Source organism: Sciurus vulgaris (assembly GCF_902686455.1).
Source record: "Sciurus vulgaris genome assembly, chromosome: 1".
NCBI classification, from domain to species: Eukaryota; Metazoa; Chordata; class Mammalia; order Rodentia; family Sciuridae; genus Sciurus; species Sciurus vulgaris.
The window spans coordinates 65635110-65660797 of NC_136461.1; the positions used below are offsets into that span (position 1 = coordinate 65635110).

At 33.5% G+C, this 25688-nt stretch overlaps 1 protein-coding gene across 5 annotated transcripts in view; it reads left to right on the forward strand.

Moving 5' to 3' along the window:
* The window catches only part of NEXN (nexilin F-actin binding protein), a 48590-nt gene that overhangs the window by 21955 nt on the left and 947 nt on the right, over positions 1-25688 (forward strand). For 2 of the 5 annotated variants that reach the window (XM_079137857.1, XM_079137858.1), the window contains exons 2-13: positions 2492-2567; positions 3317-3508; positions 4056-4134; positions 4223-4371; positions 8713-8754; positions 9907-10104; positions 10191-10367; positions 12652-12840; positions 16905-17102; positions 19961-20182; positions 24894-25079; positions 25309-25666. In XM_079137857.1, the coding sequence (XP_078993983.1) occupies positions 2541-2567; positions 3317-3508; positions 4056-4134; positions 4223-4371; positions 8713-8754; positions 9907-10104; positions 10191-10367; positions 12652-12840; positions 16905-17102; positions 19961-20182; positions 24894-25079; positions 25309-25666 (2017 nt within the window). In that variant the 5' untranslated portion in view covers positions 2492-2540. Of the gene's footprint in view, positions 1-2491; positions 2568-3316; positions 3509-4055; positions 4135-4222; positions 4372-8712; positions 8755-9906; positions 10105-10190; positions 10368-12651; positions 12841-16904; positions 17103-19960; positions 20183-24893; positions 25080-25308; positions 25667-25688 lie in introns of those variants that run through there. The other 3 variants (XM_079137859.1, XM_079137860.1, XM_079137856.1) reach the window with 2 other exon arrangements.

Genomic DNA, 25688 nt, shown 5'->3' on the forward strand with positions numbered 1-25688 from the left:
CTAAGACAACAGTAAGAAAACAACCTGATTAAAATAATAATAATAATAATAAGCCAAAAATCTTAACAGACACCCACTAAATAAAATACACAAATGGCAAATAAGCATATGAAAAGATGCTTAACACCACATCATCAGAAAGATGCCAATTAAAATGACAGTGAGATAACCACTTTCCACTATTAGAATGACTGAAATCCAGAACACTGAGAATTTGAAGTACGAATGAGGATATAGAGGAACATGAATTTTCATTTTACTTATAATTGCCAAAATTTGGAAGTAACCAAAAAGCTGTTCAGTAGGTGAATTGATAAATAAAAATGATACATCCAGACAAGAATATTCTTCACTATTAAAAAGGGGCTGGGGTCATGGCTCAATGGTAGAGAGTCTGCCTAACAAGTATGAGGCACTGGGTTTGATCCCTCAGCACCACATACATACATACATACATACATACATACATACATACATACATACATAAATAAATAAATAAATAAATAAAAATAGTTATTATGTCCATCTACAACTAAAAATTTTTAGAAATTAACTATCGAGTCATGAAAAATCGTGTTGGAAACTTAAATGCATATTAGTGAAATAAATCAATATGAGAGACTGGGAATGTAGCTCAGTTGTAGAGCAATTGCCTAGCATGTGGAAGGCCCTGGGTTCTATTTCCGGTATTGGAAAAAAAAAAAAGCGAGGGTTGGAAGTATAGCTCAATGGTAGACTAGCACGTGCTTTTATGTGAGACACCCTGGGTTTGACCTCTAGCACCACAACCTCTTCCACCACTCCAAAAGAAAAGAAAAGAAAAGAAAAGAAAAGAAAAGAAAAGAAAAGAAAAGAAAAGAAAAGAAAAGGAAGCAGCAACTGAAGTCAATTTGTAAAGTATACACAATTTTAACTGTATGACATTCTAAAAAAGGCAAAACTAAAGAGACTGTAAATGGTTGCTATGGGTTGTGGGGAAGAGGGAGCAAGAGTGGGTAGAGCACAGAGGATTATTAGAGCAGTGAAACTATTTGATATGCTACTGTAAGGGTGGATACATGTCATTGTACATTTATCTAAAACCATAGGTGTATACCAAGAGTGAACCATAATATAAACAATGGACTCTGGATGATAACAATGTGTCAATGTACAGTTTAACAAATGTACTACTCTGGTGGGAGATGAGAAAGCTATGCTTGTGTGAGGGTAGGTATATTTGGGGAATATTTGTAATTTGCACTCAATTTTGCTATGAACCTCAGCTGCTGTAAAAAGTAAAGCCTATCAAAAAAATAAAATAAAATAGCCAGCTATGGTGGGGAGGATCTGTAGTTTCACCTACTCAGGAGGCTGTTGCCGTGCCTTGAGCCCAAGAGTTTGAGAACAGCCTGGACATCATAGAGAGATACTGTCTCTAAATAAATAAATAAATAAATAAATATCCACTGGGATTACAAGTAGGCACCATCACAACCAGCAGTTGTATGTCTTATATATAGTATATTGCTGGACACACAAGAAGCCATTATTATTATGGTCATTTTAAGTGGAGTTTGGCCCTGTAAGTGTACAGAGCAAGATAGGGAAACCATGTTGCCTTTTTTTTTTTTTTTTTTTTTTGTATCTCGAATCCTAACATAGAACTAGCACCAAGTAGATTCAAGGAAAACTTCCTGAACCTGATGCAGGCCTGTAATCCAGTTACTTAGGAGGCTGATTCAGGAGAATCGCTTAAGCCTAGGAGTTTGAGGTCAGCCTGGGCAACATAGTGAGGCCCTTTATAAAAAAAAAAAAAAAAAATATATATATATATATATATATATACATATATATAAACAAATTTTTTTAAGCAAAATTCAAAGTCCAATTATATGCTAGGTCTAAGAGATGTGCTTTACATATAAAAACATAAATAGGTTAAAAGTAAAATAGAAGAATTTGCACAATGCAAACTGTAAAGCTAGGAAAGTTGGTGTGGCTATTTTAATATCACATCAGTTCAACACAAGGAAGAGGGAAATTTGATACTAACAAAAGGATCAATTCCAAAGGGAAATATTACAATCATAATGTGTACATGTTTCAAAGAACCTGAAATTACATGAAACAAAAATAGTGGAATTAAAGGGAATAATAGAATATTCTTCATATTGAATACTAATATATCTACACCACCAGTCATCTTAATCAGTTTGGTATTTATAGAATAATATACTAAATAATTATAAAATACACATTCTTTTCAAGTATGCTTGATATGTTTACCAAGCTGTATTGGGCCATTAACTTTCTGGGATCTTTTAATACCAGGCACCTTGTATTTTATGTGCCCTGAATCTTGGGAAAAGATGTTGAAGGTTATCACAACTCAATACTCACATGCATTTTTTTGAGGGGAAAATAATATGCTATTTCTACTTATAAAAATACAAAACATATTAAAAATAAAGTCATTAAAATTCTTGTATAATATTAAAATGTTTTACAGGTGCAAAAATATACACAGCTGCATCAGCCCAAAACCATACTGAGCAAATATGAATGATATTTCCCAAAAGGCCGAGGTAAGTCTCAAAAGTTAAACAAACAAAAAAGATGAAAACCAGCAAGAATATGATACACAATTTAAGTTTTAAACTTTAAAGCCTGAACATCCGTCTTGTTTCCATTTTCATCTAATTTAGTGAAATTAGTCTTGGTAACTTTTAAGCAAGAGTTAAAATCTGAATTTTTTTTTTTTTTTTTTTCAGTACTGGGGATTGAACCCAGGGTCGCTTACCCACTGAGCCACATCCTTAGTCCTTTTTTTTATATTTTATTTAGAGACAGGGTCTCCCTGAGTTGCTTAGAGCCTCACTAAGTTGCTGAGGCTGGCTTTGAGCTCATGATCCTCTTGCCTCGGCCTCCCAAGTGCCACCTTGCCTGGCCAAATCTGAATTTTTAGTATGGAATAGTAAATACAGGTTGCTTCTTTTGGTTTCAGTATTTGATATTTATATTTTATTGACCTTTAGCTTCAGTAGATGGGTATCCACAAATGGAGCTTCTTCACTAAGGTATTTTATATGGACAAAATTTACATTAATAAATATTTATATTAATAAAATTTATCTCATATTTTCTATAATTTCATTTTTATACTTAAGTTCTAGATAGTGTCTAACCAGGTTATGATAATCCAAATAAAGTTTTAAAACTCATTTCTATTTTCTGTTTCAATAAGTATTTTTTATATTGCTATTCTTATCTTTATCTAATTTCTTCCTATCTTTTGTTTTTTAAACTTTCTTCTCTTTATTTTCTTCTAATGAAGATTCTGCTTTCTTCATCTAAACCTGTCCCAAAATCCTATGTGCCAAAACTTGGCAAGGGTGATGTAAAGGATAAGTTTGAAGCCATGCAGAAAGCCAGGGAAGAAAGAAATCAAAGGAGATCTAGAGACGAAAAGCAAAGAAGAAAAGAACAATATATTAGAGAGAGAGAATGGAACAGGAGAAAGCAGGAGGTTATTTTATTTTATTTTATTTTATTATGTGCAATTATTAATTTTCATTTTTTAAATTTACATTTTATTTATTATTCATAGCTACATTTCATATAACTATAATTAAAATACTTTAATGTATTTGCGAACTTATTTAAACTCTCCATAGACAGTAGGAGACTTACTCTCCTTAAGTAACTCTCCTTATCTGTAGGTTTGCTTTCCACTGTTTCAGTTACCTGCAATCAACCAGGCTGAAAATATTAAATGGAAAATACCAGAAACAAATAATTCTTAATTTTAAAATACATTTTATTAAATTATATTGTTATAATTGTTAAACTTCATAATTACTGTCAATTTCTTACTATGCCTAATTTATAAATTAAACTTTATCATAGATGTGTATATATAGTAAAAAATACAGTATATATATGGCTCAGTACTATGTATGGCTCAGGCTTCCATTGGGGGTCTTAGAAGGTATCTCCTGCAGATGAGGGAGGACAACTGTAAAACAATTTAATCTAACTTAGACATGTTTACCTTAATTTATTTTACCCTCTAGATTAAAGAAATGCTTGCTTCTGATGATGAGGAAGAGGTAGCTTCTAAAGTAGAAAAGGCTTATGTCCCAAAGCTAACAGGTAAGAAACTGGAGGGGTAAATTGTAAAAGAAATTACAAAAGAAAGAAATGTATCAAAGTATTAATTTTTTTAAAAATCTATTCTTAGGGACTGTTAAAGGTAGATTTGCTGAAATGGAGAAACAAAGACAAGAGGAACAAAGGAAGAGAATGGAGGAGGAACGAAAACGAAGAATTGAACAGGATATGTTAGAAAAGAGGAAAATACAGCGTGAATTAGCAAAAAGGGCCGAGCAGGTATACACTAAATATTAAGTTGGTATTTTCTTCTGAAACTAATTGTACAAAGGAAGACTAATCGGTATGTTGCCTAATTAAAATATTTTAATACAACATAAGCCTAACAATAGCAGCTAACCTAAAAATAACATCTTGAGTAAAAATGTTGAATATTAGATGCCTAGAAAGATACAGGCAAAATGGGCTTTTTTTTTTTCCTTGGGTTTTTTTTTTTTTTGCAGTACTAGGGATCGAATTCAGTGTCTCACACGTTCTAGACAAGCACTCTACCACTGAGCTACATCCCCAACTCTAGGATATGCCTATTTTAAGGTGAAATGTTGAGATGATTTTTGTTTTATGATCTTAAAATTCTGTCCATGTTCCTTTACGGTCCACATTTCTTACTTTTCTTGACATGTTAGAGGATTTTACAAAGATATAAGACGATTTCACATGTAACATACCGGAAGCAAAAGTGTGCACGCACACACACACACACACACACACACACACACACAAATGCAGACTTTTAATAGCAAAACTTTTTTAGAAAAAATTTTTTTAGTTGTCAATGGACCTTTATTTTATTTATTTATATTTTGGTGCTGAGAATCGAACCCAGTGCTTTACACATGGTAGGCAAGCGCTGTCACTGAGCCTCAACTCCAGTCCCAATAGCAAAACTTTTAAATGCTGTTTTTAATTTAAGTACATTAAATCTATTTGAAATGCTCCCTGTTTCTACTATCTTTCTCAAAAGAAAAGTATACTGAAAGCAAACCATGCCAAACTTGCATGTCAAAGAAATTTATTTACTCTGATTTTGCAGTGACCACTTCTGTGGCAAAAACAGCCACTTGTATGGTGGCAAATGATGACATGTACTAGGTGAGATATAAAAAAGAATGGGAATTTCCTATATTTTATTACTTTGTACCGCCTTTTCTGAAGAAAGAATGCTATATGCTCTATTACCGCCACTTCTAGTCATTAAAAATTATCATTCATTTTATAGTGAAATTTTATAAGGAAATAAAATTATAACATGAGAATTATTATAAATTATACATTATATTGTAATCATATGTAAATATATCTTTATATTAACAGTATAAATTATAAAATGAAAGTAAAAATTATAAATATATAATTAAAATATATGGTATTTGGCAGAAAGTAGTATGTATATGGGTTAGTTTATTTTAAAAAATTATTTTAGATGTTGATAGACCTTTATTTTATTATTTATATGTGGTGCTAGGCAAACACTATCACTGAGCTACAACCTCAGCTCCTAGTCTACTTTTATATTATTTTACAGCACTGATTGTTTTATAGTCTTTCAGACTCACTTTTAACTTCAAGAAAGGAATATTTGGACAGTAGTTTTTCAAAAACTGTGTTTTTTTAAAAAGTGAGTTTGAATATTGTGAAGACAATGGATTATCATAGAGAGAGAGATGGTAAACAAAATACGATCATGAAAAAGAATCTCTTTCTTTAGTAACTCCAAATACTTGCTACATGGGTAGGGTGACAGAGAATCTTGGCTAATAAAATTTTGGCCTATTAAATTAAGGATATGTAGGTACTACAAACTATTGATGGTAAAAATCTTGTAAATATATAAGCGTATTTTTAAAACCTAAGTACATTTCCACTGAAATCTGATATAACGTATCTTTCAATATAAGAAGTACAAGATGGTACAGATAGTCGAAAAGAGTCTTAATGTTACAAAGTCCACTTGTAGAAATCCATATGCAAGAATGCTATAGAAGGAGCCTGGCATGGAGGTGCATACCTGTAATCTCAGCTACTTGGGAAGACTGAGGCTAGAGGATTGCAAGTTGGAAGACAGGCTAGGCAATTTAACAAAAACATGTCCCAAAATAAAATTGTAAAAAAGGGTTAGGGCTATAACTAACAGGCAGAATGCTCCTGGGTTCAATCTCCAGTAACACTGGGGTTGGGAGGAGGGATGCTATAAAAGGGATTTCAGAGTTTGGGAGGTGGCTAAATGAGTGACAACCAAGATAATTATCAGTTCTAAGATTCTAGGATCTTATAAAGAATTAAAAATGAATATGCCAAAATTTGGGGGATATCTTGGTCTGGGGTCATAGCTCAGTGGTAGAGTGCTTCCCTAGCATGTGTGAGGCACTATGCTTGATTCTCTACATCATATATAAATAAATAAACAAACAAACAAATAAAATGTCTATTGACAACGAAAAAATATTTAAAATTAAAAATTGGAGGATATCTTGATTTGGGATTATCTGGTTATCTTTGATGATACACTGATGGATAAAATTAAGAAATTTAGAAAAAGAGCACTTTTGGTTAGAGTAGGGAATCTTCAAAAGAAAGGAGACAAAAAAAGGAAGTTGATTTGGGAAGAAATGAAAGTAGTTTGCTTTCATTAAAGCAAAATAGTTAGGAAGCAGCTCTTTAATGGTGGCTTCTGAAAGTCAACACCATAACTGGACTTCTGAAAAACTGTTCTCTGTGAAGATTCCGACAACTTGACCTCTTAGACAAATCATCTGTTTCCTTATTTAATTAAAAAATTATTCTTCTATCTTTTATTATTATGTTAATGGTTTGAAATGAGCAAATTTTTAAAAAACTACAAATATATTTCAACATATTATAATAAGCTAAGTAAGATCTGGGAAGGTTGTAGAGGAAAAAGGAAAAGAAAGATGGGGGTGGACCTCATAAAAATCAAAGGGATATAAGTAAAGGAAAGGGACCAAGGGGTGGGAGATAGGGAGGAAAGGGGAAAATCTTGGGGAGTGATATTGGTCAAATTATAGTTATATTGTGTTCATGTACAAATATGTAACAACAAATCCCATCATTATGTACAACTATAATGCACCAATGTGGAACAGTATTTTTTTTAGTATAATACAACATTTAATAAAATGTTCACCCTTACTTAGGATGTCAGTATAAGAAGTAATACTGTAACAAAGCAAATTATTCTAACAAAATAAATTATTTTGTAGTAAATGAGATTATTCTGAATAAAACATTTAAATTATTAGAGTATAAAAACTGATTTTTTAAAAAAATAAACCATTTGTTCAGAATAATTTAGTTTTTAAGAAACTGGGTATCCAAATAAAATGTCTTTTTATTCCTTGATAGGAAGTCAGATGAGAAAGCAGGTACTTATCCTGTCCAGTTCCTAATATGAGCCAGAATACAACAAAATTCACTTAAATTCATGAAGAATAAACCACTGTCAGACTCCCACTGATTTTTTTAATATATATTTTTTAGTTGTAGATGGACGCAATACATTTATTTATTTTTATGTGGTGCCAAGAATCAAATCCAGTGCCTCACACATCTCCAGCCCATTCCCATTGGTTTTACAAATAAAATTAAAACAATAAACAATTTGAATTCTTACTTTCTATTGGTTTTGATTTTCTATTGCTTGTATTTCTTCTTCCTGAGATCTCAAACATTATATTATTTAAATTAACTATCTTCTTTCAATTTTCAGCTTGCCAAGTATATTAGCCTGCCTCTCAAACTAACTTAATGATGTTTTTTAAAGAGTAATGGTCAAATTGAGCTTCCACTTCTGTGTTACTGGGAATTAAATCACGGGTGCTTTGCCCGAGCTACATCTACGGCACTATTTACTTTTTTGAGACAGGGTTTTGCTAAATTGCTGAGGTTGACCTCAAACTTGCATCCTCCTGTCTCAGCCTTTTGAATTGCTGGAATTATAGGCGTGCACCACCATGCTTAGGGAGCTTCCACTTTTAAAATGAGTGCATTTCCTACTTAGATCTGGTTAAAATATAGAGACCAGAATTATTTTCCCTTCTAAACTAGCCTACATGGTTTTACCACACTTCGTTATTGTGACAGTTATATTTTTGCCATTTGTTTATGTGTATAATATAATCGTGACAATTATTTGATTGCTAATGATAGGTGTTTCCTTTTATGGGACACCCAGAGAATGGAATAGTGTTTCTGAATGTCTGTTTAAATTGTTAATTAAATTAATAACTGCTGCTTGTAAGCTCACAGCCAGGTCAAGAGAGCTTGGTCCATTATTCAATTTCCAGATTTACAAAGGTAGGCTTAACTTAATTTTTTCTTAATATGCTGTTCCTTAATATTGATATAAATTTCAAAATGCAAAAGCCAGTATAAGGCTTAATCTCCATTTGAAAGGACATTTGGCTAATAAAAATATTTCAAAAATTATAAATTTTAAAAATTACCATAAACCACAATTAAATTACTTTTCAGTTTTATATTTAAAGGAAACAAGCAGAAATACAATGTAATGTAATGATATGAAATTCTCATTCAATATAGATTGAGGACATAAACAATACGGGAACTGAAACAGCATCAGAGGTAAACAGACATTTCCTTTAATGAAACATTCAACTAAAATTATTTTATTCTCAAATTATCTTGTAATCTAAGAAAAAATGAAAAGGTCTTTGTATTTAACTCTTTTTATAATAAACATAACAATAAAAAATAAGGATGCTTTATGAAAGCAAGATCATACTTTTACACTTTCAAACACTCTAGTGTTTTTAAAGAAAAGTATGTTTTTGCTCTTACGTTTAGAAGGAAAAACCTCAATCTTAGTATAGGATACTCTGCCAAGACTATATGTTTCTTGTACCACTACTAACAGTTGAGATTGTTGAAAGCTAACGCTTGTAAAAGGCAATTTTCTTTTCACTATTTGTTTTCTTTCCTCAGAGTTCCTATAGTTTGTGTTTTGGTTTTCATATGCAAGTATAGAGTGCAGTGTGTATTACCATGTATCAACAACCACAAAAATTTTAGTAATCCCTTTTTATCTAACAGAGAAAGTTAAAAATCAATCAAACAATTTGATGGTGTGCCTAAAACCACAGCCACATAAATTGGAAAATTTTTATTTTAGGGGCATGTTTTATATTTTATAACTGTTCTCTTTATTTTTCTAAAAAGAGGGAACAATAGATGATGTAGTGGAACTAAAATAAATTTCAAAGACAATGAATTTTAAAATATTTTAATAGGATAAAAATACTACAGTTTTATCTTAAAAGCATTTAATAAATCACTTGGATATCCTGTAGGGTTTTTTTCTCATTAAATACTCATTAAGTATTTTAAAAACTTGCATGAAGTAGAAAAATCATATAATTGTGTGTGTGTTTAGGTTGAATCTATCCACCATCAAATTGATTTAGAGTACATTACCTTTTGTGGGAGTAGTGCATGGAGAGAGAAATTCAGGCAGTGTCTCTACAGTTTTATCTGATTAACTATTTGACTCTATCTTCTAGGAAATAGAATGCTTCTCAACCTTGTCAGCAATGGATTTCAATAAAATTAACTCACAATGCACAGTGAATATTGAGAAACATAGTAAAAATAATTTTTTGTTCTTTATAGTAACATTGATGGCAATGTAATGACATTCACCAATGATGGAGGTAAAGGCCCCCAAAACCTGAATTTTTATTAGGTAGCTCTATGCTAATTATCTATCTTATAAAATAGGAAGGAGATGATTCACTACTTATAACAGTGGTACCTGTCAAATCATACAAAACACCTGGAAAAATAAAAAAGAATTTTGAGGATCTAGAAAAAGAGCAAGAAGAGAAAGAAAGGATTAAGCATGAAGAAGATAAAAGAACAAGACATGAAGAGCAACGACGATCTCTCAAAGAAGCAAAATGTCTTTCATTCGTCATGGTAATTTTTTTATTATTTTAAGGAACAAATCAAAATAGTTAAGTTAGCAGCCTTCCACTTTATGACTAACAGATGTTTTTTCATAGGATGATGAGATGCAAAGTGAAGCAAAAAAAGAATCATTTTTTCCTGGAAAATTGAAACTAACTTTTGAAGAATTGGAGCGACAAAGACAAGAAAACCGAAAAAAGCAAGCTGAAGAGGAAGCAAGACAACGTTTAGAAGAGGAGAAGCGTGCTTTTGAAGAAGCAAGGCGGCAAATGGTAAATATATATACTTAAACCTTACATTTCACATTAGGGAAACTATCTTTAGATAAGGCTTATTACCATAAATTCAAGATTTTCTATATTAAAGGACATGGCTGGGTGTGATGGTGTGTTCCTGTAATTCCTGCAACTTGGGAAGCTGAGGTAGGAGGATCACAAGTTTGAAGCCAGCCTCAGCAATTTAGTAAGACCCTGCCTCAGAATAAAAAATAAAAGGGGTTGGGGATGTAGCTCAATGGTAAAGCACCCTTGGATTCAATCCCCAGTACCAAAAAAAGAAAGAAAAGTGTCATATATGCATACTATGTACATATTTTGAGACATATACATATCCTATATATAAAATTCATCTGTATTGTTTTCATGTTTTCACTTTGTGGCATTTTATCCAATACTCTTATATAGAAACACACAAAATACTCAATGAACATGGTTTCTGTCCATCTATTAGTTCAGCCTGCATGGTTGCAGGACATTTTCAGGTCTAATTATAAATGTACATTTGGTTTCAGTACAGCTTTTCAAATATTTGAACATATTGAAATAATATTTTACTAAGGAATATGCAGTAGGGTGTGTGCATGTGTGTGTGTGTATAATGTAGTGATTAAGAGAATGGATTTTGGAGCCTTACTGCCTGGATTTAGATCTCAACTGTTTATAACTGTGTAAACATGGGCATGTTATTAAATTCTCCATGTCTGAGCATCTGAGCATCTTAATTGGTAAAATGGCAAAAATGATAGTGCTTCCTTTTTTTTTCTTGGACTAGTGATCGACTACAGGTGCTTTAACACTAAACTATATTCCCAGTCCTTTCTATTTTGAGACAGGGTTTCACTAAGTTTGCTAAAGTTGTCCTCAAACTTGTGATCCTCCTGCTATAGCCTCCCAACTCGTGGGTATCATAGGCATGGGTCACTGCACAGCTGTTCTTCTTTCTTAAATTATTAAATGAGTTAATATCTAGAAAGCATTTAAAATAGGATTTGGCATATATTAAGTATTTAAAAAACGTTAACGGTTATTATGGTATTAATAGATTTATCAATAAAAATACAATTGAAACAAGAAAAAAATACTGATTTCAAATCTAATGTTAAGAATTTAAAAATGGAACATCTGTAATTTTTAAAGTGACCACAACTTTCTTGATCAGCTTTTATTAGTGATATCTAAAGATTACATTACAAAAATTTTAATTTCCTAGACATTTGAAAATGTTACTACTTTGAGGGCAATTATAGTTGCATAATACTTACACATTTTAGATATCATTGATAGTCATCAACAAAAAATAGAAATTATTAATCATATAATAATATTTAAATTAACTTAATAAATTAAAATCATGAAACTTGAATTTTATATAAAATAGTTCCAAATAATAATCTTTAACCTGACTAGTATATGGAAAATTCCATAGTTTATAGTATAAAAAAAAATCCAGAGGCTAGGGTCATGGCTCAGTGGTACAGCACTTGCCTAGCACGTGTGAGGCCCTGGGTTCAATCCTCAGCAGTACATAAAGATAAATAAATAAATATAAAGGTATTGTTCCATCTACAACTAAACAAAAAAGAAGTTTGGGTTCGATCCCCAGCACCCAAAAAAAAAAAAAAAAAGAAGTTTAAAAAAATCCATAAAAATTACAAAACATGAACTTTAAACTGGACATGGTGGTGCCTACCTATATTCCCAGAACTCAGGAGGCAGAGACAGATCACAAGTTCAAAGCTAGCCTCAGCAAATTAGTGAGGCCCTAAGTAACTTAAACATCATCTCAAAATAAAATATAAAAAGAACTGGGGATGTAGGTCAGTGGTTCAGTGTCCCTGGGTGTTCAATCCCATTTCAAAAACAAATCAAAACAAAAACAACAACAACAAAGCTTTATTTTGCAGAGTCTACCAAAAAGACTGTTTGGTTATATTTGCACCTCAATTTAAGTACCTAAACACACATCTTATGCTTGCTCTGGGAGAGTTAATATTCAGGGTGACCCATTCAAAAATTTTAAATATTCCATTTTATTTATTTAAAAACTTGTTTTGATTGGGAAGTTCTATTTAACTTGGGTACATCTGTACTTGAAATTTCTCCAAATTTGAAGATTTTATCATATAAGTCATTAAAAAGGAACAGGATTTTGACCAAGTGTATTAAGGACATCGAAACACCCCTGTGCTAAAAAAGCTAATTCTATGCTTTTTATTGCTAATTCATTGCTATTTTTAATGAATCTCAATTCTTAATAATGAATCATTTCTTTGCTTAGGTAAATGAAGATGAGGAAGACCAAGACACGGAAAAAAAATTTAAAGGATACCGCCCTGGTAAGCTCAAACTGAGTTTTGAAGAAATAGAAAGGCAAAGGAGAGAAGATGAAAAAAGGAAAGCAGAAGAGGAAGCCCGAAGAAGAATAGAGGAAGAAAAGAAGGCATTTGCTGAAGCACGAAGGAGCATGGTAAGACAGAACCAAAATGGAAAATGCCATTAGCATTCAGCTTTTAGAGCATGTTAACAGAAATCATTTGATTTTGGGGAGTATCCTGTTCTTTCTCGAATCTGTGCCAAGATTTGAAACGGCAAACAGGTTTTAAAGTCTTCCATGAAATAATATCAGTCAGTTGAAGGTATTTACTTCAATATACTTTTGAGAAGGTTCTGATTAAATTACCATGCCTGGTAAAAAGGACTGAAAATTATCTTTTTTCTATGGGAAGTTGTTTTCCAGAACTGAGTGCCTAAGGAAGAAGCAGGGTGTCTCCTCCCCACATGTTCCCCTGCTTCCTCTCCATTCACTCCTTCTCTTCCCTACTACCTCTATCCCTCCTTCACTCATTTTTTTTCTTTCCTTCTTTCTTTTCAGTTTTCCTCCCATCCAATGTATATTAAATGGCTGGAATCATTTTGATCAGTTATTTAACTTTTCTAAAATGCTCACCTATCACTCCAGGATTTTGTTACCTAACTTAAATGTCACAAAATTATATTTTCTATACCATTTTAATGTTTGGAAAATTGTGTTATCTGACAAACTGTTTTCAAGCAATTTGACACATGACCACTACATCCTTTTCTTGAAATATTTTAGTTGACTTCAGTGATGTAATAACTTTTTTTGTTTCTCTGGGTGAGTTTCAAGCATATATATCTAGGTGTCCATTTGGCTTAATGACCCACCTAGATGCTCAAATCAGAATCTTGGAATACTTAAATATTTATACCTTTTCATGCCTGAAATCCAGTCAGTCACTAAGTCTCATTTATTCTATCTTCTCAACTACTCTAAAATCTGTTAGCATTTCCCTTTGAGATTACTATAAAATTTGGGTTACTGATATTCCTTGCTTGGGATCAACTCCTGATTCATTTGCTTTCTTACCTGTAATCCATTCTTCCCTATAATGCTAGTAGCAGTCTTTTTCTTTTTCTCCTCCCTGTCCTTTTCCTCCTCCCCTTCTCCCTCCTCTTCTTTTGCAGTGCTGGGGGTTGAACCTAGGGCCTTGTGCCTGAGTTATACCACACAGCCCTTGGAGTGATCTTTCTTTAAAAAAAAAAAAAAAAGCCAAGTATGATGACGCTGGCCTGTAATCCCAGCTGCTCAGGAAGCTAAAGCAGGAAGAACAAAAGGTCACAATTTAGGGAGATCTTGTCATTAAATAAAAAATAAGGGTTATGAGGTGTAGTTCAGTAGTAAAGTACCCATGGGTTCAATCACAGTAGTGAGATACTTTATTACTTTTGCTTAATATTTTTCGACTTCCCAAAGCAAAAATCTAAAAACTTCAAGTTTATTTATAATTTTGTTCTTGTATATTTCTCCAGTTTCATTTTTTAAATTTTCCTTTTAGTTGTTGATGGACCTTTATTTATTTATTTATTTATTTATTTATTTATTTATGTGCAGTGCTAAGAATCGAACCCAGTGCCTCACACATGCTAAGCAAGTGCTCTACCACTAAGCCACAACCCCAGGCCCAGTTGCATTTCTTGATGTACCTTAATTTTTCATTTTTGTTCCAGACATACTAAATTTCTTTCATTTCTTTCATCTGAGAACCACTAGGCTTTCACAAATACTGTCTAAAACTTATCCCTTTCTCCTTTCCCTATGCTCTGCTATCTCCTATTTATAACTTTCCTTTGCCTCTGAGAAGCCTTTCCTGATAACAAACAACTTCTATGTATTCCTATGGCAATTAGTACTCCCCTTAAATAGCACTAATACATATTGTTATTACATATGCTGTCTTTTTCAGTGAGGATGAGACTATTCATCAGACATGTGGCACAATGCCTAGTATAACAGATTTTCAATAAATTGGTTTTTGTTTTGTTTGTTTTGGTACTGGGGTTTGAACTCAGGGATACTTTGCCACTGAACTATATTTTGAGATAAAAACTCACTAAATGATTTAGGGCCTTGCTAAGTTGCTGAGGCTGGCCTTGAACTTAGAATCCTCCTGCCTCAGCCTCCATAGTCGCTGGGATTATAGGTGTGTGCTACTGTGCCTGACCCAATAAATGTTTTTAATATAAGTGATATTTAAATGATCTTGTGTGCATCAGATAATCCCTCATTAACAAATGGTTTCTACATAAAAAAAAAATACATGGTTAAAACACTTAAGTTTTGGAGAATAAAATAAGCAAGTTGAGATGTAGGAGTGAAATAAGTATGAAGATCAGTAGACCTAGTAAAGGAGGTGGGTTTTTTAGGCCTAAACTGCCTTTTTTACCATGATTTACTAGTGGAAAAAGTGCAGGGAAGGAAAAAAGGCATTAAACCAATACCAAGTTTCCTAAAGACATTTTGAATTAAAAGAAAGTTTCTTCATTAGTGTTTCTTATTCAGGATCAAATATTGTAATTGCACGCTGATTTAATTTGTTCATACATTAAATAAAAAATTAGTGGGCAATCTTTGGATTTTGAAACCATTTGAACATTGTTGGAGAGTTGGATTAGTTCTGTGGTAAAGTCTCTGTGTAGAGCCTTGATAAAACTTGGATCAAATAAATGAGCCTCTCTCATTCTCCTGTCTATTTTAACCACAGGGTCATAGTGCAGATCAGTGGTGTATGCATATGCCTTCAGGTGACAGAAAAACAGAATTAAATATTTCTTTTTCATGGTAAAATGTATTCAAGTTAACAGAAGCAAATTTTCTATTTGCAATTTAGGAATTGCCTTATATATAATAGAGAATGATAATGTAAGAATAAAACTACCACAGCTAAGGGTTTCCAAACTTTATTTAGTCCTCATGACACCTATATGAAAGTTGTCACAGATAAGGAACTCAGAGAGGGTAGGTTCTTGCCCAAGGTCACAGCCAAATGGCAGGTATTTATTTAAATTGCTAATTTAATTAGTTATCTAGGTAAATTAATGAAATTATATAAAGGTAGTGTATTATTTATAATCTTACTAGAAATATTTTGAAGTTTGAATCCCAGCTTTGTCACCTTGTATTTATCTTAACTTTGCACAAGTTATTTTTCAGTGCTTCAGTTTCTTCATCTGTAAAACAAGGATATTAATATAGCTTTCATAAGATTGCAGTGTTAAATAATCATACGTAAAGTGCCTATAATTGGCAGCTCTAAGTATTAACTATTATTTCTTAAAAATTATCCTGGCAGTAAATAAATCAGTATAATAAAATTAGAGCATTAAGAGTGTTCCCCCTAGGCTGGGGAGATAGCTCAGTTGGTAGAGTGCTTGCCTTGCAAACACAAGGCCCTGGGTTTGATCCCCAACACCGCAAAAAAAAAAAAAAGTGTTCCCCCTAATTATGAGGAGCTCAATGATGGGTTATCTAATTCACTCAGACAAGACTATAACTGAAATGTTTTATTTCATCATTCATTCATTCATTCTAGGACTGGGGTCTGAACCCAGGGATGCTTTACTACCTTTTTTTCATTTTGAGACAGCCTTAGTAAATTGCAGAGGCTGGCCTTGGACTTGCTTTCCTCCCCAGTAGCTGTGATTACAGGCATGTGTTACTGCACCCAGCTGAAATGTTCTATTTTAATTACCAGAATAGAGATTCATTTTAATCTGTTATATTATTAATAAAATATTAATATCTAATCCAAATTTCTCACAGTATAAATAAAAGCAAATTATTTTTGTTCACTGGAATGGAGAATAGATGGTTATCAGTTTCTCCTTAACTACAAAATACCTGTCCTTAATTTTCTAAATATCTTCCCTTATTGTTTTATACTTTTGAAGAGAATTTATGATCTCCTGGATTTTCTTGTTGTTGTTGATGAACACAATACCTTTATTTTATTTATTTATGTAGTGCTGAGGATCAAATCCAGTGCCTCACATGTGCTAAGCAAGTACTCTACCACTGAGCTATAACCCCAGCCCCGATCTCCTTGTTTTGTATTTTTTTTTTTAGTTCATTGGGAAACCTTTCTATTTAAGGAATCCCAATTTCTACAAGAAATATTCCTTTCTTAGCATATATAATTCTGGCAAACTTAATAAAGGAATTATTTCAAATAGGTAGTAGATGATGACTCCCCAGAAATATATAAAACAATCTCTCAAGAATCTCTCACACCGGGAAAACTGGAAATAAATTTTGAGGAACTACTAAAACAAAAAATGGAAGAAGAAAAAAGGCGAACAGAGGAGGAACGGAAGCATAAACTAGAAATGGAGAAACAGGAATTTGAACAACTGAGACGAGAAATGGGAGAGGTAAGATTTTAAGAAACATCTATATACTATTTATCTTCTATTACCTTACAACAAGTAACCTTATATTATTCACATAAAGGATACTCAACAAACTCCTATGGGGCATATGTGTGGTACAGGCTTCAGCAGTTATATGTACTTCTAGTTTGCTAACTCCCTCCTTGCTAGTTTAATGATATATATATATATTATATATATTATATATATTATATATTATATATTTATATAATATATAAATTATATATTATATATAATATATATTATATTATATATAATATATATTATATATTATATATATATTATATATTATATATAATATGTTATATATAACATTATATATATAATATATATATAAATATATATATATATAATATGTTATATATATAATGTTTTCAAGTGATGAAGATAAGTCCTGTAGTTCCTTAATAATTCTTCCTACATAACTGAAAATTATGTGGGTGCATCATGATTGTGTACTGTTTTTCTAAAGTACTATATTCAATATATCTATGAATTTTCCTTAAAACAAATGGACAAACTGATAAATTTAAAGTAAAAACTACAGAACCATGGATACTAATAGGGCTATCCGTTTCACTAAGTGTATTTTTATCTTTTGGTCCTTGGCATTGAACGGAGGGGCTAGTACAAAGCACATTCTCTACCACTGAGGTACATCCCCAGCCCTATTAGCATGTATTTGAATCATTGTTTTACTAAATTATCCTAAAGTGGAACTGTGGTGATGTTAAGTATCTTAGTATGATCTCTGTAGTATTGAAACTAATTTTTAAAATAAATGTATATATTACACATGGGGCCAGTTTTATGGGCATGCAAATTGTGTACTCACAGGACCTCATGTTCAGAATACTTCATGTGACTCAATCCTCTGAGATTGCCATATTGAAAGCCTTAATTTTTGTCTTTGAATTTGCGTTAAGTAAAAGATGATTGGACAATGAAAGGTGTTTTAGGGCATTGGAGCCTTGGCTTACCCATGCTTCCTGCTGCCTCCCTACCCCCTGGAATGGGCTTTCAGAAGTGGCCTTCCCAAAGCTTTGTTTAACCTTCCCATGCCTGGATACCCTCATCCTCTGTGAGGGTGGCTCACGTTGCCTAGGTGGCAGAAGGCAAGAGAAGAGAGGGCCCCTGAAGTGTCGTACATATGAATAGGAGCAAGGTGAGCACTGACTGTCCTAGTCTTCGACTGGCAATGCCATAGCATGTTTGGCAGGCAAATTAGTGGCATCCTCTTATCAACTTCTGATCTCTACACAGAGGTGAGGTGGCAGTTTCCTAGAAGTTGCTGTTTGTCATAGGTTGGGGCAGTAGGTTATGAGAATTTTTACACCCCTGCCTTGGCTGTGGCTCAGCAAATTATATAGCTGGCTCTAAGAATATAAATACCATATGAACAGAAATTATAATTAAAATACCATGAATATGCTGTAGGAAATCGTTCGTGTCTTTCCCTCACCTTCCCCAAAACTTAATAGCAATTATTTAATAAAGCTGAAAATAGTCTATGAAAACTCACTTCTAAAGTAGAATGTTAGTATTTTATTAGAAGTAATGTAGTTAATACATGGAAAATTAATGGTCAGGCATTCTGGTGCTATCAAGTTACTGTACCCTATGTCCAAGAGTTTGTTGCTTTTTTGCAGTGCTGGTAATGGGACTGAACCCAGGACTTGGCACAAGCTAGGCAAGTGCTTTACCACTGACCTACATTCCCAGTCCTTTTTGAGGCAGGGTCTCACAATAAGTTGCTTAGGCTGGCCTTGAACTTGCCTCAGTCCCTTGAGTTGCTAGGATTACAGGTGTGTGTCACTGCACCTGGCACTCTAGGGCTTTATTTGAAGATTAAAAAAAATCATGTCCAGTGGGGTAAGCAAGTAGGCAAAAAGCCTAAACCAAAACTGTAATTCATAGCTTACTTCTAGCCCAGTGTTCTTTCAATTCTATTTTTTGCCTTCCCCTAAATGATCTTCTTTTAATTCCTAGTAAAAATTAATCTTGCCATGCATATTTTAGTTTTAGCAGGTTAATGTGGAATGTTAAAGATGTGTACTTATACTCCATGACAAAAATATTTTACATGGAATAAAATGTTTTCTAAATTTATACCAACACTTTAGGTAAATTTGGACATTTGTGTTGAGGAAAGAGCTAATTTAAGCTTCATCTTTGGTTTCAAATAAGAAATGCTGCACTCTTTGATGGTTTATTTTACAAATTATAGTAGGTCCCCTGTCTTACCTGAAGTTTTCCTTTCTGTGGTTAACCATAGTCTCAAAATATTAAATTCCAGAAATAAGCAATTCACAAGTTTCAACTCTGCAACATTCTACGTAGTGTGATGTAATCTCTCACTGTCCCACTCCATTCTGCCTAGAACAGGAATTATCCTTTTGCCCAGCATATCCATGTGGTATGATTTGTAGTCTCTACTATCAGATTGACTGTCACAGGATAGCAGTACTTGCTATATTTTACATAATAATGGGTCCAAAGCACAAGAGTAGTGATGATGGTAATTTGGAAATACCAGAGAAGCTGTAAATAACTTCCTTTAAAGTGAAAAGGGTCCAAAAGCACAAGAGTAGTGATGATGGTAATTTGGAAATACCAGAGAAGCTGTAAATAACTTCCTTTAAAGTGAAAATTTTCTGATTTAATAAGAGAAAGATTTGTATGCTGAAATTGCTAAGAATGAATAAGAAAAAAAACAGTACACACAGGATTCAGTACTTTTGTGGCTTCAGGCATCTACTGGGCATCTTGGTACATATCTCTGCAAATATTTGGGGAAAAACTAATTTGTTGATATTCAACATGTATTAATTTTTCTGAAGGAGGAAGAAGAAAATGAAACTTTTGGATTGAGCAGAGAATATGAAGAATTAATCAAATTAAAAAGAAGCGGCTCTATTCAAGCTAAAAATCTAAAAAGCAAATTTGAAAAAATTGGACAGTTGTCTGAAAAAGAAATACAGAAAAAGATAGAAGAAGAACGAGCAAGGAGGAGAGCAATTGACCTTGAAATTAAAGAACGAGAAGCAGAAAACTTCCACGAGGTATATTACTTTTGTATTTAACAGCTGAAAACTTCCACGAGGTATATTACTTTTGTATTTAACAGCTATGGTACAATAATGATAATGAATGCAACAAATATAAAACTGCCTTTGAAATAAGTTTTAGTACTAAAAAGGTACTTACATTTAATCACTGACATATATAATAATCTGGAAACAAAAAGCAAAAGCACATTAAGATCTTAGAAAACTTTGAAAGACTCCCTGACTCTAGCATTGTTACAAAATGGCCTCTCTCAGTGTTAAAACCTAGAGATCAAATGGTTTAATCTAAGCAAAAGTGGTTAAAAAGTATTGGTTTTAGTTCAACTAGTAGAACCAGTTTATTCAAGTTAAACCCCAGAGATTATTCATACTAACATGTTTTATAGATGAGGCTATAAAACCATGTGATGTGGTCAAAGTCACAGCAGTAACTCAGTGGAAGAGCCTTAATCGGAATTCTGAGGGCATGAAATTGAGGTATCTTTATACATAAAATGAGTCAATCCTGTAATGTCCTTTCCTACTTTAGACTTTTCCATGAGTGAGTCTGCATTTAAATGGGATTTGAATTTTTTTTCTTGCCAGAATTCTGTAATATTTAATCTATATGCCTAAAAATACACTTTCAAATATGCAACTAGCAAACAGGTATGGGAAGTTGGGAGAGCCTTTAGAGAGGATTTAAGGATGGAATGAAATTATGTGCCAATTAGTGGGTTGAGGTTATGGTTCAGTGGTAGAGCACTTGCCTAGCATGTGTGAGGTACTGGGTTTGATTCTCAGCACCACATATAAAGGTTCTTCAACAGCTAAAAAAAATGTAAAATTAGCACATAATTATGTGCTAATTATTGAAACCGTAAGCAATTCATTACTGAGACAAGCATAGAATGAAGAGATGAAAATTTTTAAACTGGGGATTGAGCCCAGGGGCACTATATACTGAGTTACATCCCCAACCCTGTTTATTATTTTGAAACAGGGTCTTGCTAAATTGTTGAGGTTGATCTCAAACTTGTAATCCTTCTGCCTCAACCTTGAATTGCTGGGATTACAGGTGTGCATCATTGTACCTGGCCTATGTAGTCTTAAAATGCCATGTGAGCTAGGTGTGGTGGCCCAGCAACTCAGGAGGATGAGGCAAGATTTTAAGTTCAAAGCCAGCCTTAACAACTTAGGGAGGACTTAAGCAATTTAGCAAGACCCTGTCTCAAAATAAAAAATAAGAGCTGGGGATGTGTGGCCCCAAGCCATGTGAAGGGAGTTTTAAAATGTGGAGTAATATCAGACATCTTTTTAGCTACAGAATGTCAAACTAAAGGTGGGCTCAGACATATGCGTTCGGGAGTTCCCAGTTTCAGGATCTGCTGTAGACAATGGTACTGTCTTAGTGACTAAACTTGTCATTTCTCTCCACATAGCACTTAGAATCAAAAGCAAAGGTGAAGGATGGTAAACAATTACTGAGTGGTGGCAAATAAAAGCTAGAGAATAATGAAACAGGGTAAGGAAGTGAGTTTGTAACCACTCCTAATGTGGGGCCCTGAGTTGTTTTGGGGAAAGTGTGCAAGCCAAATGAGATGTGACTGATAAGAGCTGTTATAAGTGTTTTAATAGTTTTTATATTTAGTTTTATGGGATCAAATTGGAAGGATTTAATGTCTAGAAGAGGTTTAACAGTGCAAAGCAAACATGCTGAATGTAAACGTTGCATAGAAGTTGCAGGTAAAGAGAAACACTCCAGATTGAGGGCACAATGATTCAACAGAGGCTATAAATATTTGGGGAGTGGAAAATAGGCTCAAAGGGCTGTAAGGTAAGGTTCACAGAATAGTGGTGACTGTAGAGGGAGATTATAGCTAGTGCAAAGGCCTTTTTGAACTTACATTGTTTTCTGGGAAATGTTAATAAACAAATTTCTAGGACAGTAAAAAAGATTGTTTATTAAAGAATTTGGAGATCATGATGGATGAACTCGAAAATATGTACGAAAGTATTAAGTTGAGGCCAAAGGAGAAAAGTAGAGCAAACTAACAAAACTGGGTAAAAAGTTGCTTTGGGGCAGGTGGCTGCTGAGGAGCCTAATATTACACCAAGATTACCAAGAAAACCAAATAATGCTAGAGAAATCAGGTCTGATGAGGCAGGATGAATAAATTGTTTTGAATAAGGTAGAGGCAGTCTGAACATAGATCTTAAACTAGGGTAAGTGGCAAGGCCTATGTACTGTAAACTTTGCTGAAGTAGATCAAGCCATTTGGAAATAAAATATGGAGGTGAATGATAAAACCCCCAAGAACCAGCATTTAGTTACATGTAATAAAATCAGTTGAGAATTAAGAGATAAATTTGTCACAGAAGACAAAGTTAAGTCACCATGTACTTGTTTCCTTTGAGTTGCTAACTGGTATAAAACCTGAGCGATCCTATGTACCCCTACAAAATTTGTAGGCAAGATAAAAATAAATAAGGCAGGTGACTTTTTGTTTTATTGCTATTATTGACTCTACAATGAGATCAGGACATGCTGGAACTCCTTTAATACATCAGGATGTTCTGAATGGGTGCTTCCTGCAAAGAGCACTGAAGTCCCTATCATACCTTCCTGAATTAAAAGGTCATTGAGGCAGTCTTTAAAAATGTACTAGCATAATTTTGCTAGAGTGCAATTAAGAGTGGGACCTCTGCTATAGTAATCCCTTTTTCCACGTGTCTCATTTCCTCCTTTAGAAAAATGTGTCCGCCATCTTTCAAGTCCTCATTCGTGTATACTTCCCCAGAGAATTCCATTCCAGCTCCTGTAGCACTTTATCTGTATCACTCATTTGGTATTTAAACTTGCTAAATGCCTTATGTAGTATCTGACTTTAAAGTTAAGATTTTCAGTACACTATACTCTCAAACCATTCCTGCTTCATTGTATTCTAAGAAAAATGCATTGCCTAACTGCACTGCCTTTAATGTTCCTGTACTGGGGGGTGTCAGTGCCTTATAATGTACCCAGAGAAGAGTTCATTCCATTCAACAGGATAAAATAGCTTGCTTTCTCAGAAACATTAACCTAGCTTTTCAGGGGTTCAAGAAAAGATGACATTTGTTCATTCACTTTCTCCCTAATAGCTCATGAGAAATTTACTTGTTCAAATTTATTTTTGTGCCAAAATCTACAATGCAAGTTCTTAAATGGGATCCAGTCAGAACAGCAGTTATTGTACTATTGTACAGTACCCTATCCTGAAGTTAGTTTGGTAATCACATTAAATATTTATGTAGGATGAAGGCAATCTTTTCTAAAATTAGAAAACCCTGTTGATAAAACTGCAGTAAGCAAAGTTAGCATATTTCTTTTTAAACCTTTCATTAACAGTAATTATAGGCAGGCATTATCCGGAGGGTAACAGCACAAATTTACACACCAGGCATCTGTTTATAACTCATGTCCTAGGATTTCCCCACAAATAAAAATTGGGGGTGGGGGGTGCCTGCAGTTGTGGCTCACTGGCAGAGCACTTGCCTAGCACACTTGAGACACTGGGTTCGATCCTCAGCACCACATAAAAATAAAGGTATAAAAAAATGAAAAAAAAATTGGACTAAAACTGGGAAAAACAAACCAATTTTCTTTTACTTCCTATTTCTTTCACTGGAACAAGGGTGCAATACCTCAAACTAATATAAAACATCCTGTGACCTTCGAAGACCTTCATATGACTAACTTATATTGTCTTTGCAAGTTCTTTAATTGTCTGTTACCCTGAAGCAACTACCCCACAGTATTAAATTGTTTTCAGAAAGACCTACAAATGCCTGTAAACCAAGTCAACTACAACTATAGTACTTTAGAAAGTATGGATTAACTGTACTTGTTAACCACACTCTACTAAAACCACCCTCAGCAACATCACTATCAAATTGGCCCTTTCCTAGTCTCATTCATACTGATAGTTGATTCTGCTCTTAAATCACTATTACCATGGCTTCCAACACTCAGCCTTAAACAGATGAATACACATTTGACCTTAATTACTGCCTTTTAACAGCTGTCTTCCCATTTTTCTGCCATTTGATCATGATTTGTATGGGATTCATCTCTAGGACACAGGCCAAAGATGGGTGAGGAAGGAAAATCAAACAATAACAGAAACAAATTATATTCTTTTTCATAGGGTAGGGGAAAAGGGAGTTTTACTAACTGTGAAAAGGTGTAGTACTGTATTTGGGCCTTTCCCCTATCATTCAGTACTATCAAAAACAAGCCAGAGTTGGCTGGGCAAATCAATAGGCTGGCATCCCAAGGATACTGTGTGATCTTTACACTTGGAGGAAAGGATTATAATTAAGAATGCTTTGCTGGGCATGGTGGTAAATACCTGTAAACCCAGTGGCTTGGGAGGGTGAGGCAGGAGGATAGCAAGTTTGAGGCCAGTCTCTGCAATTTAGTGAGACCCTATGTCAAAACATAAAAAGGGGTGGGAGTGTAGCTCAGGAGTAAAGCACCCCTAGGTTCAACCTCCATTATTGCAAAATATAGAAAGAATGCTTCATTGATGTAACTATTAGTTTTCCTGAATTAGATAGTAAAAACCAGCAAGTCTACAGGATACCAATCACATGAATCACTTGTACCTATACATAATTATTAACACTTCATTTCTTGGTTTTTAGAAAATAAGCAATTGTTATTCTTGATCCCCTTTTTTTGAAGGAAGATGATGTTGATATAAAGCCTGCAAAAAAAAGTGAGGCTCCATTTACTCATAAAGTGAATATGAAAGCAAGATTTGAGCAAATGGCTAAGGCAAGGGAAGAAGAAGAACAAAGAAGAATTGAAGAACAAAAGTTTCTGCGAATGCAGTTTGAACAAAAAGAAATTGATGCAGCCCTACAAAAGGTACCAGGTTTACATGTTGTTTTAAAAAAAGTGTTCCAAGGATGCTTTTAAAAACCATAATTTTATGAAGATTTTAAAAAATGTCTTAATAGCTTTCAAATAACTGGAATATTGTGTACTTTATAATAAGTATACATTATTTGCTTTTACCTTCAAAATTCTACAACTATACCACTGCTTTGAAAATAATATTGTAAATGCCATCCCCAATGCACTTATTTTAATATAGAAAAGAGAAGAGGAGGACGAAGAGGAGGGTAGCATCATGAATGGCTCCACAATTGAAGATGAAGAGCAAATCAGATCAGGAGCTCCATGGTTCAAGAAGCCTCTGAAAAACACCTCAGTTGTAGATAGTGAGCCAGTCAGATTTACTGTTAAAGTAACAGGAGAACCCAAACCAGAAATTACCTGGTGGTTTGAAGGAGAAATACTACAGGATGGAGAAGACTATCAATATATTGAAAGAGGAGAAACTTACTGCCTTTACTTACCAGAAACTTTCCCAGAAGATGGAGGAGAGTATATGTGTAAAGCAGTCAACAATAAAGGCTCTGCAGCTAGTACCTGTATTCTTACCATTGAAAGTAAGAATTAATCATCTTTTAA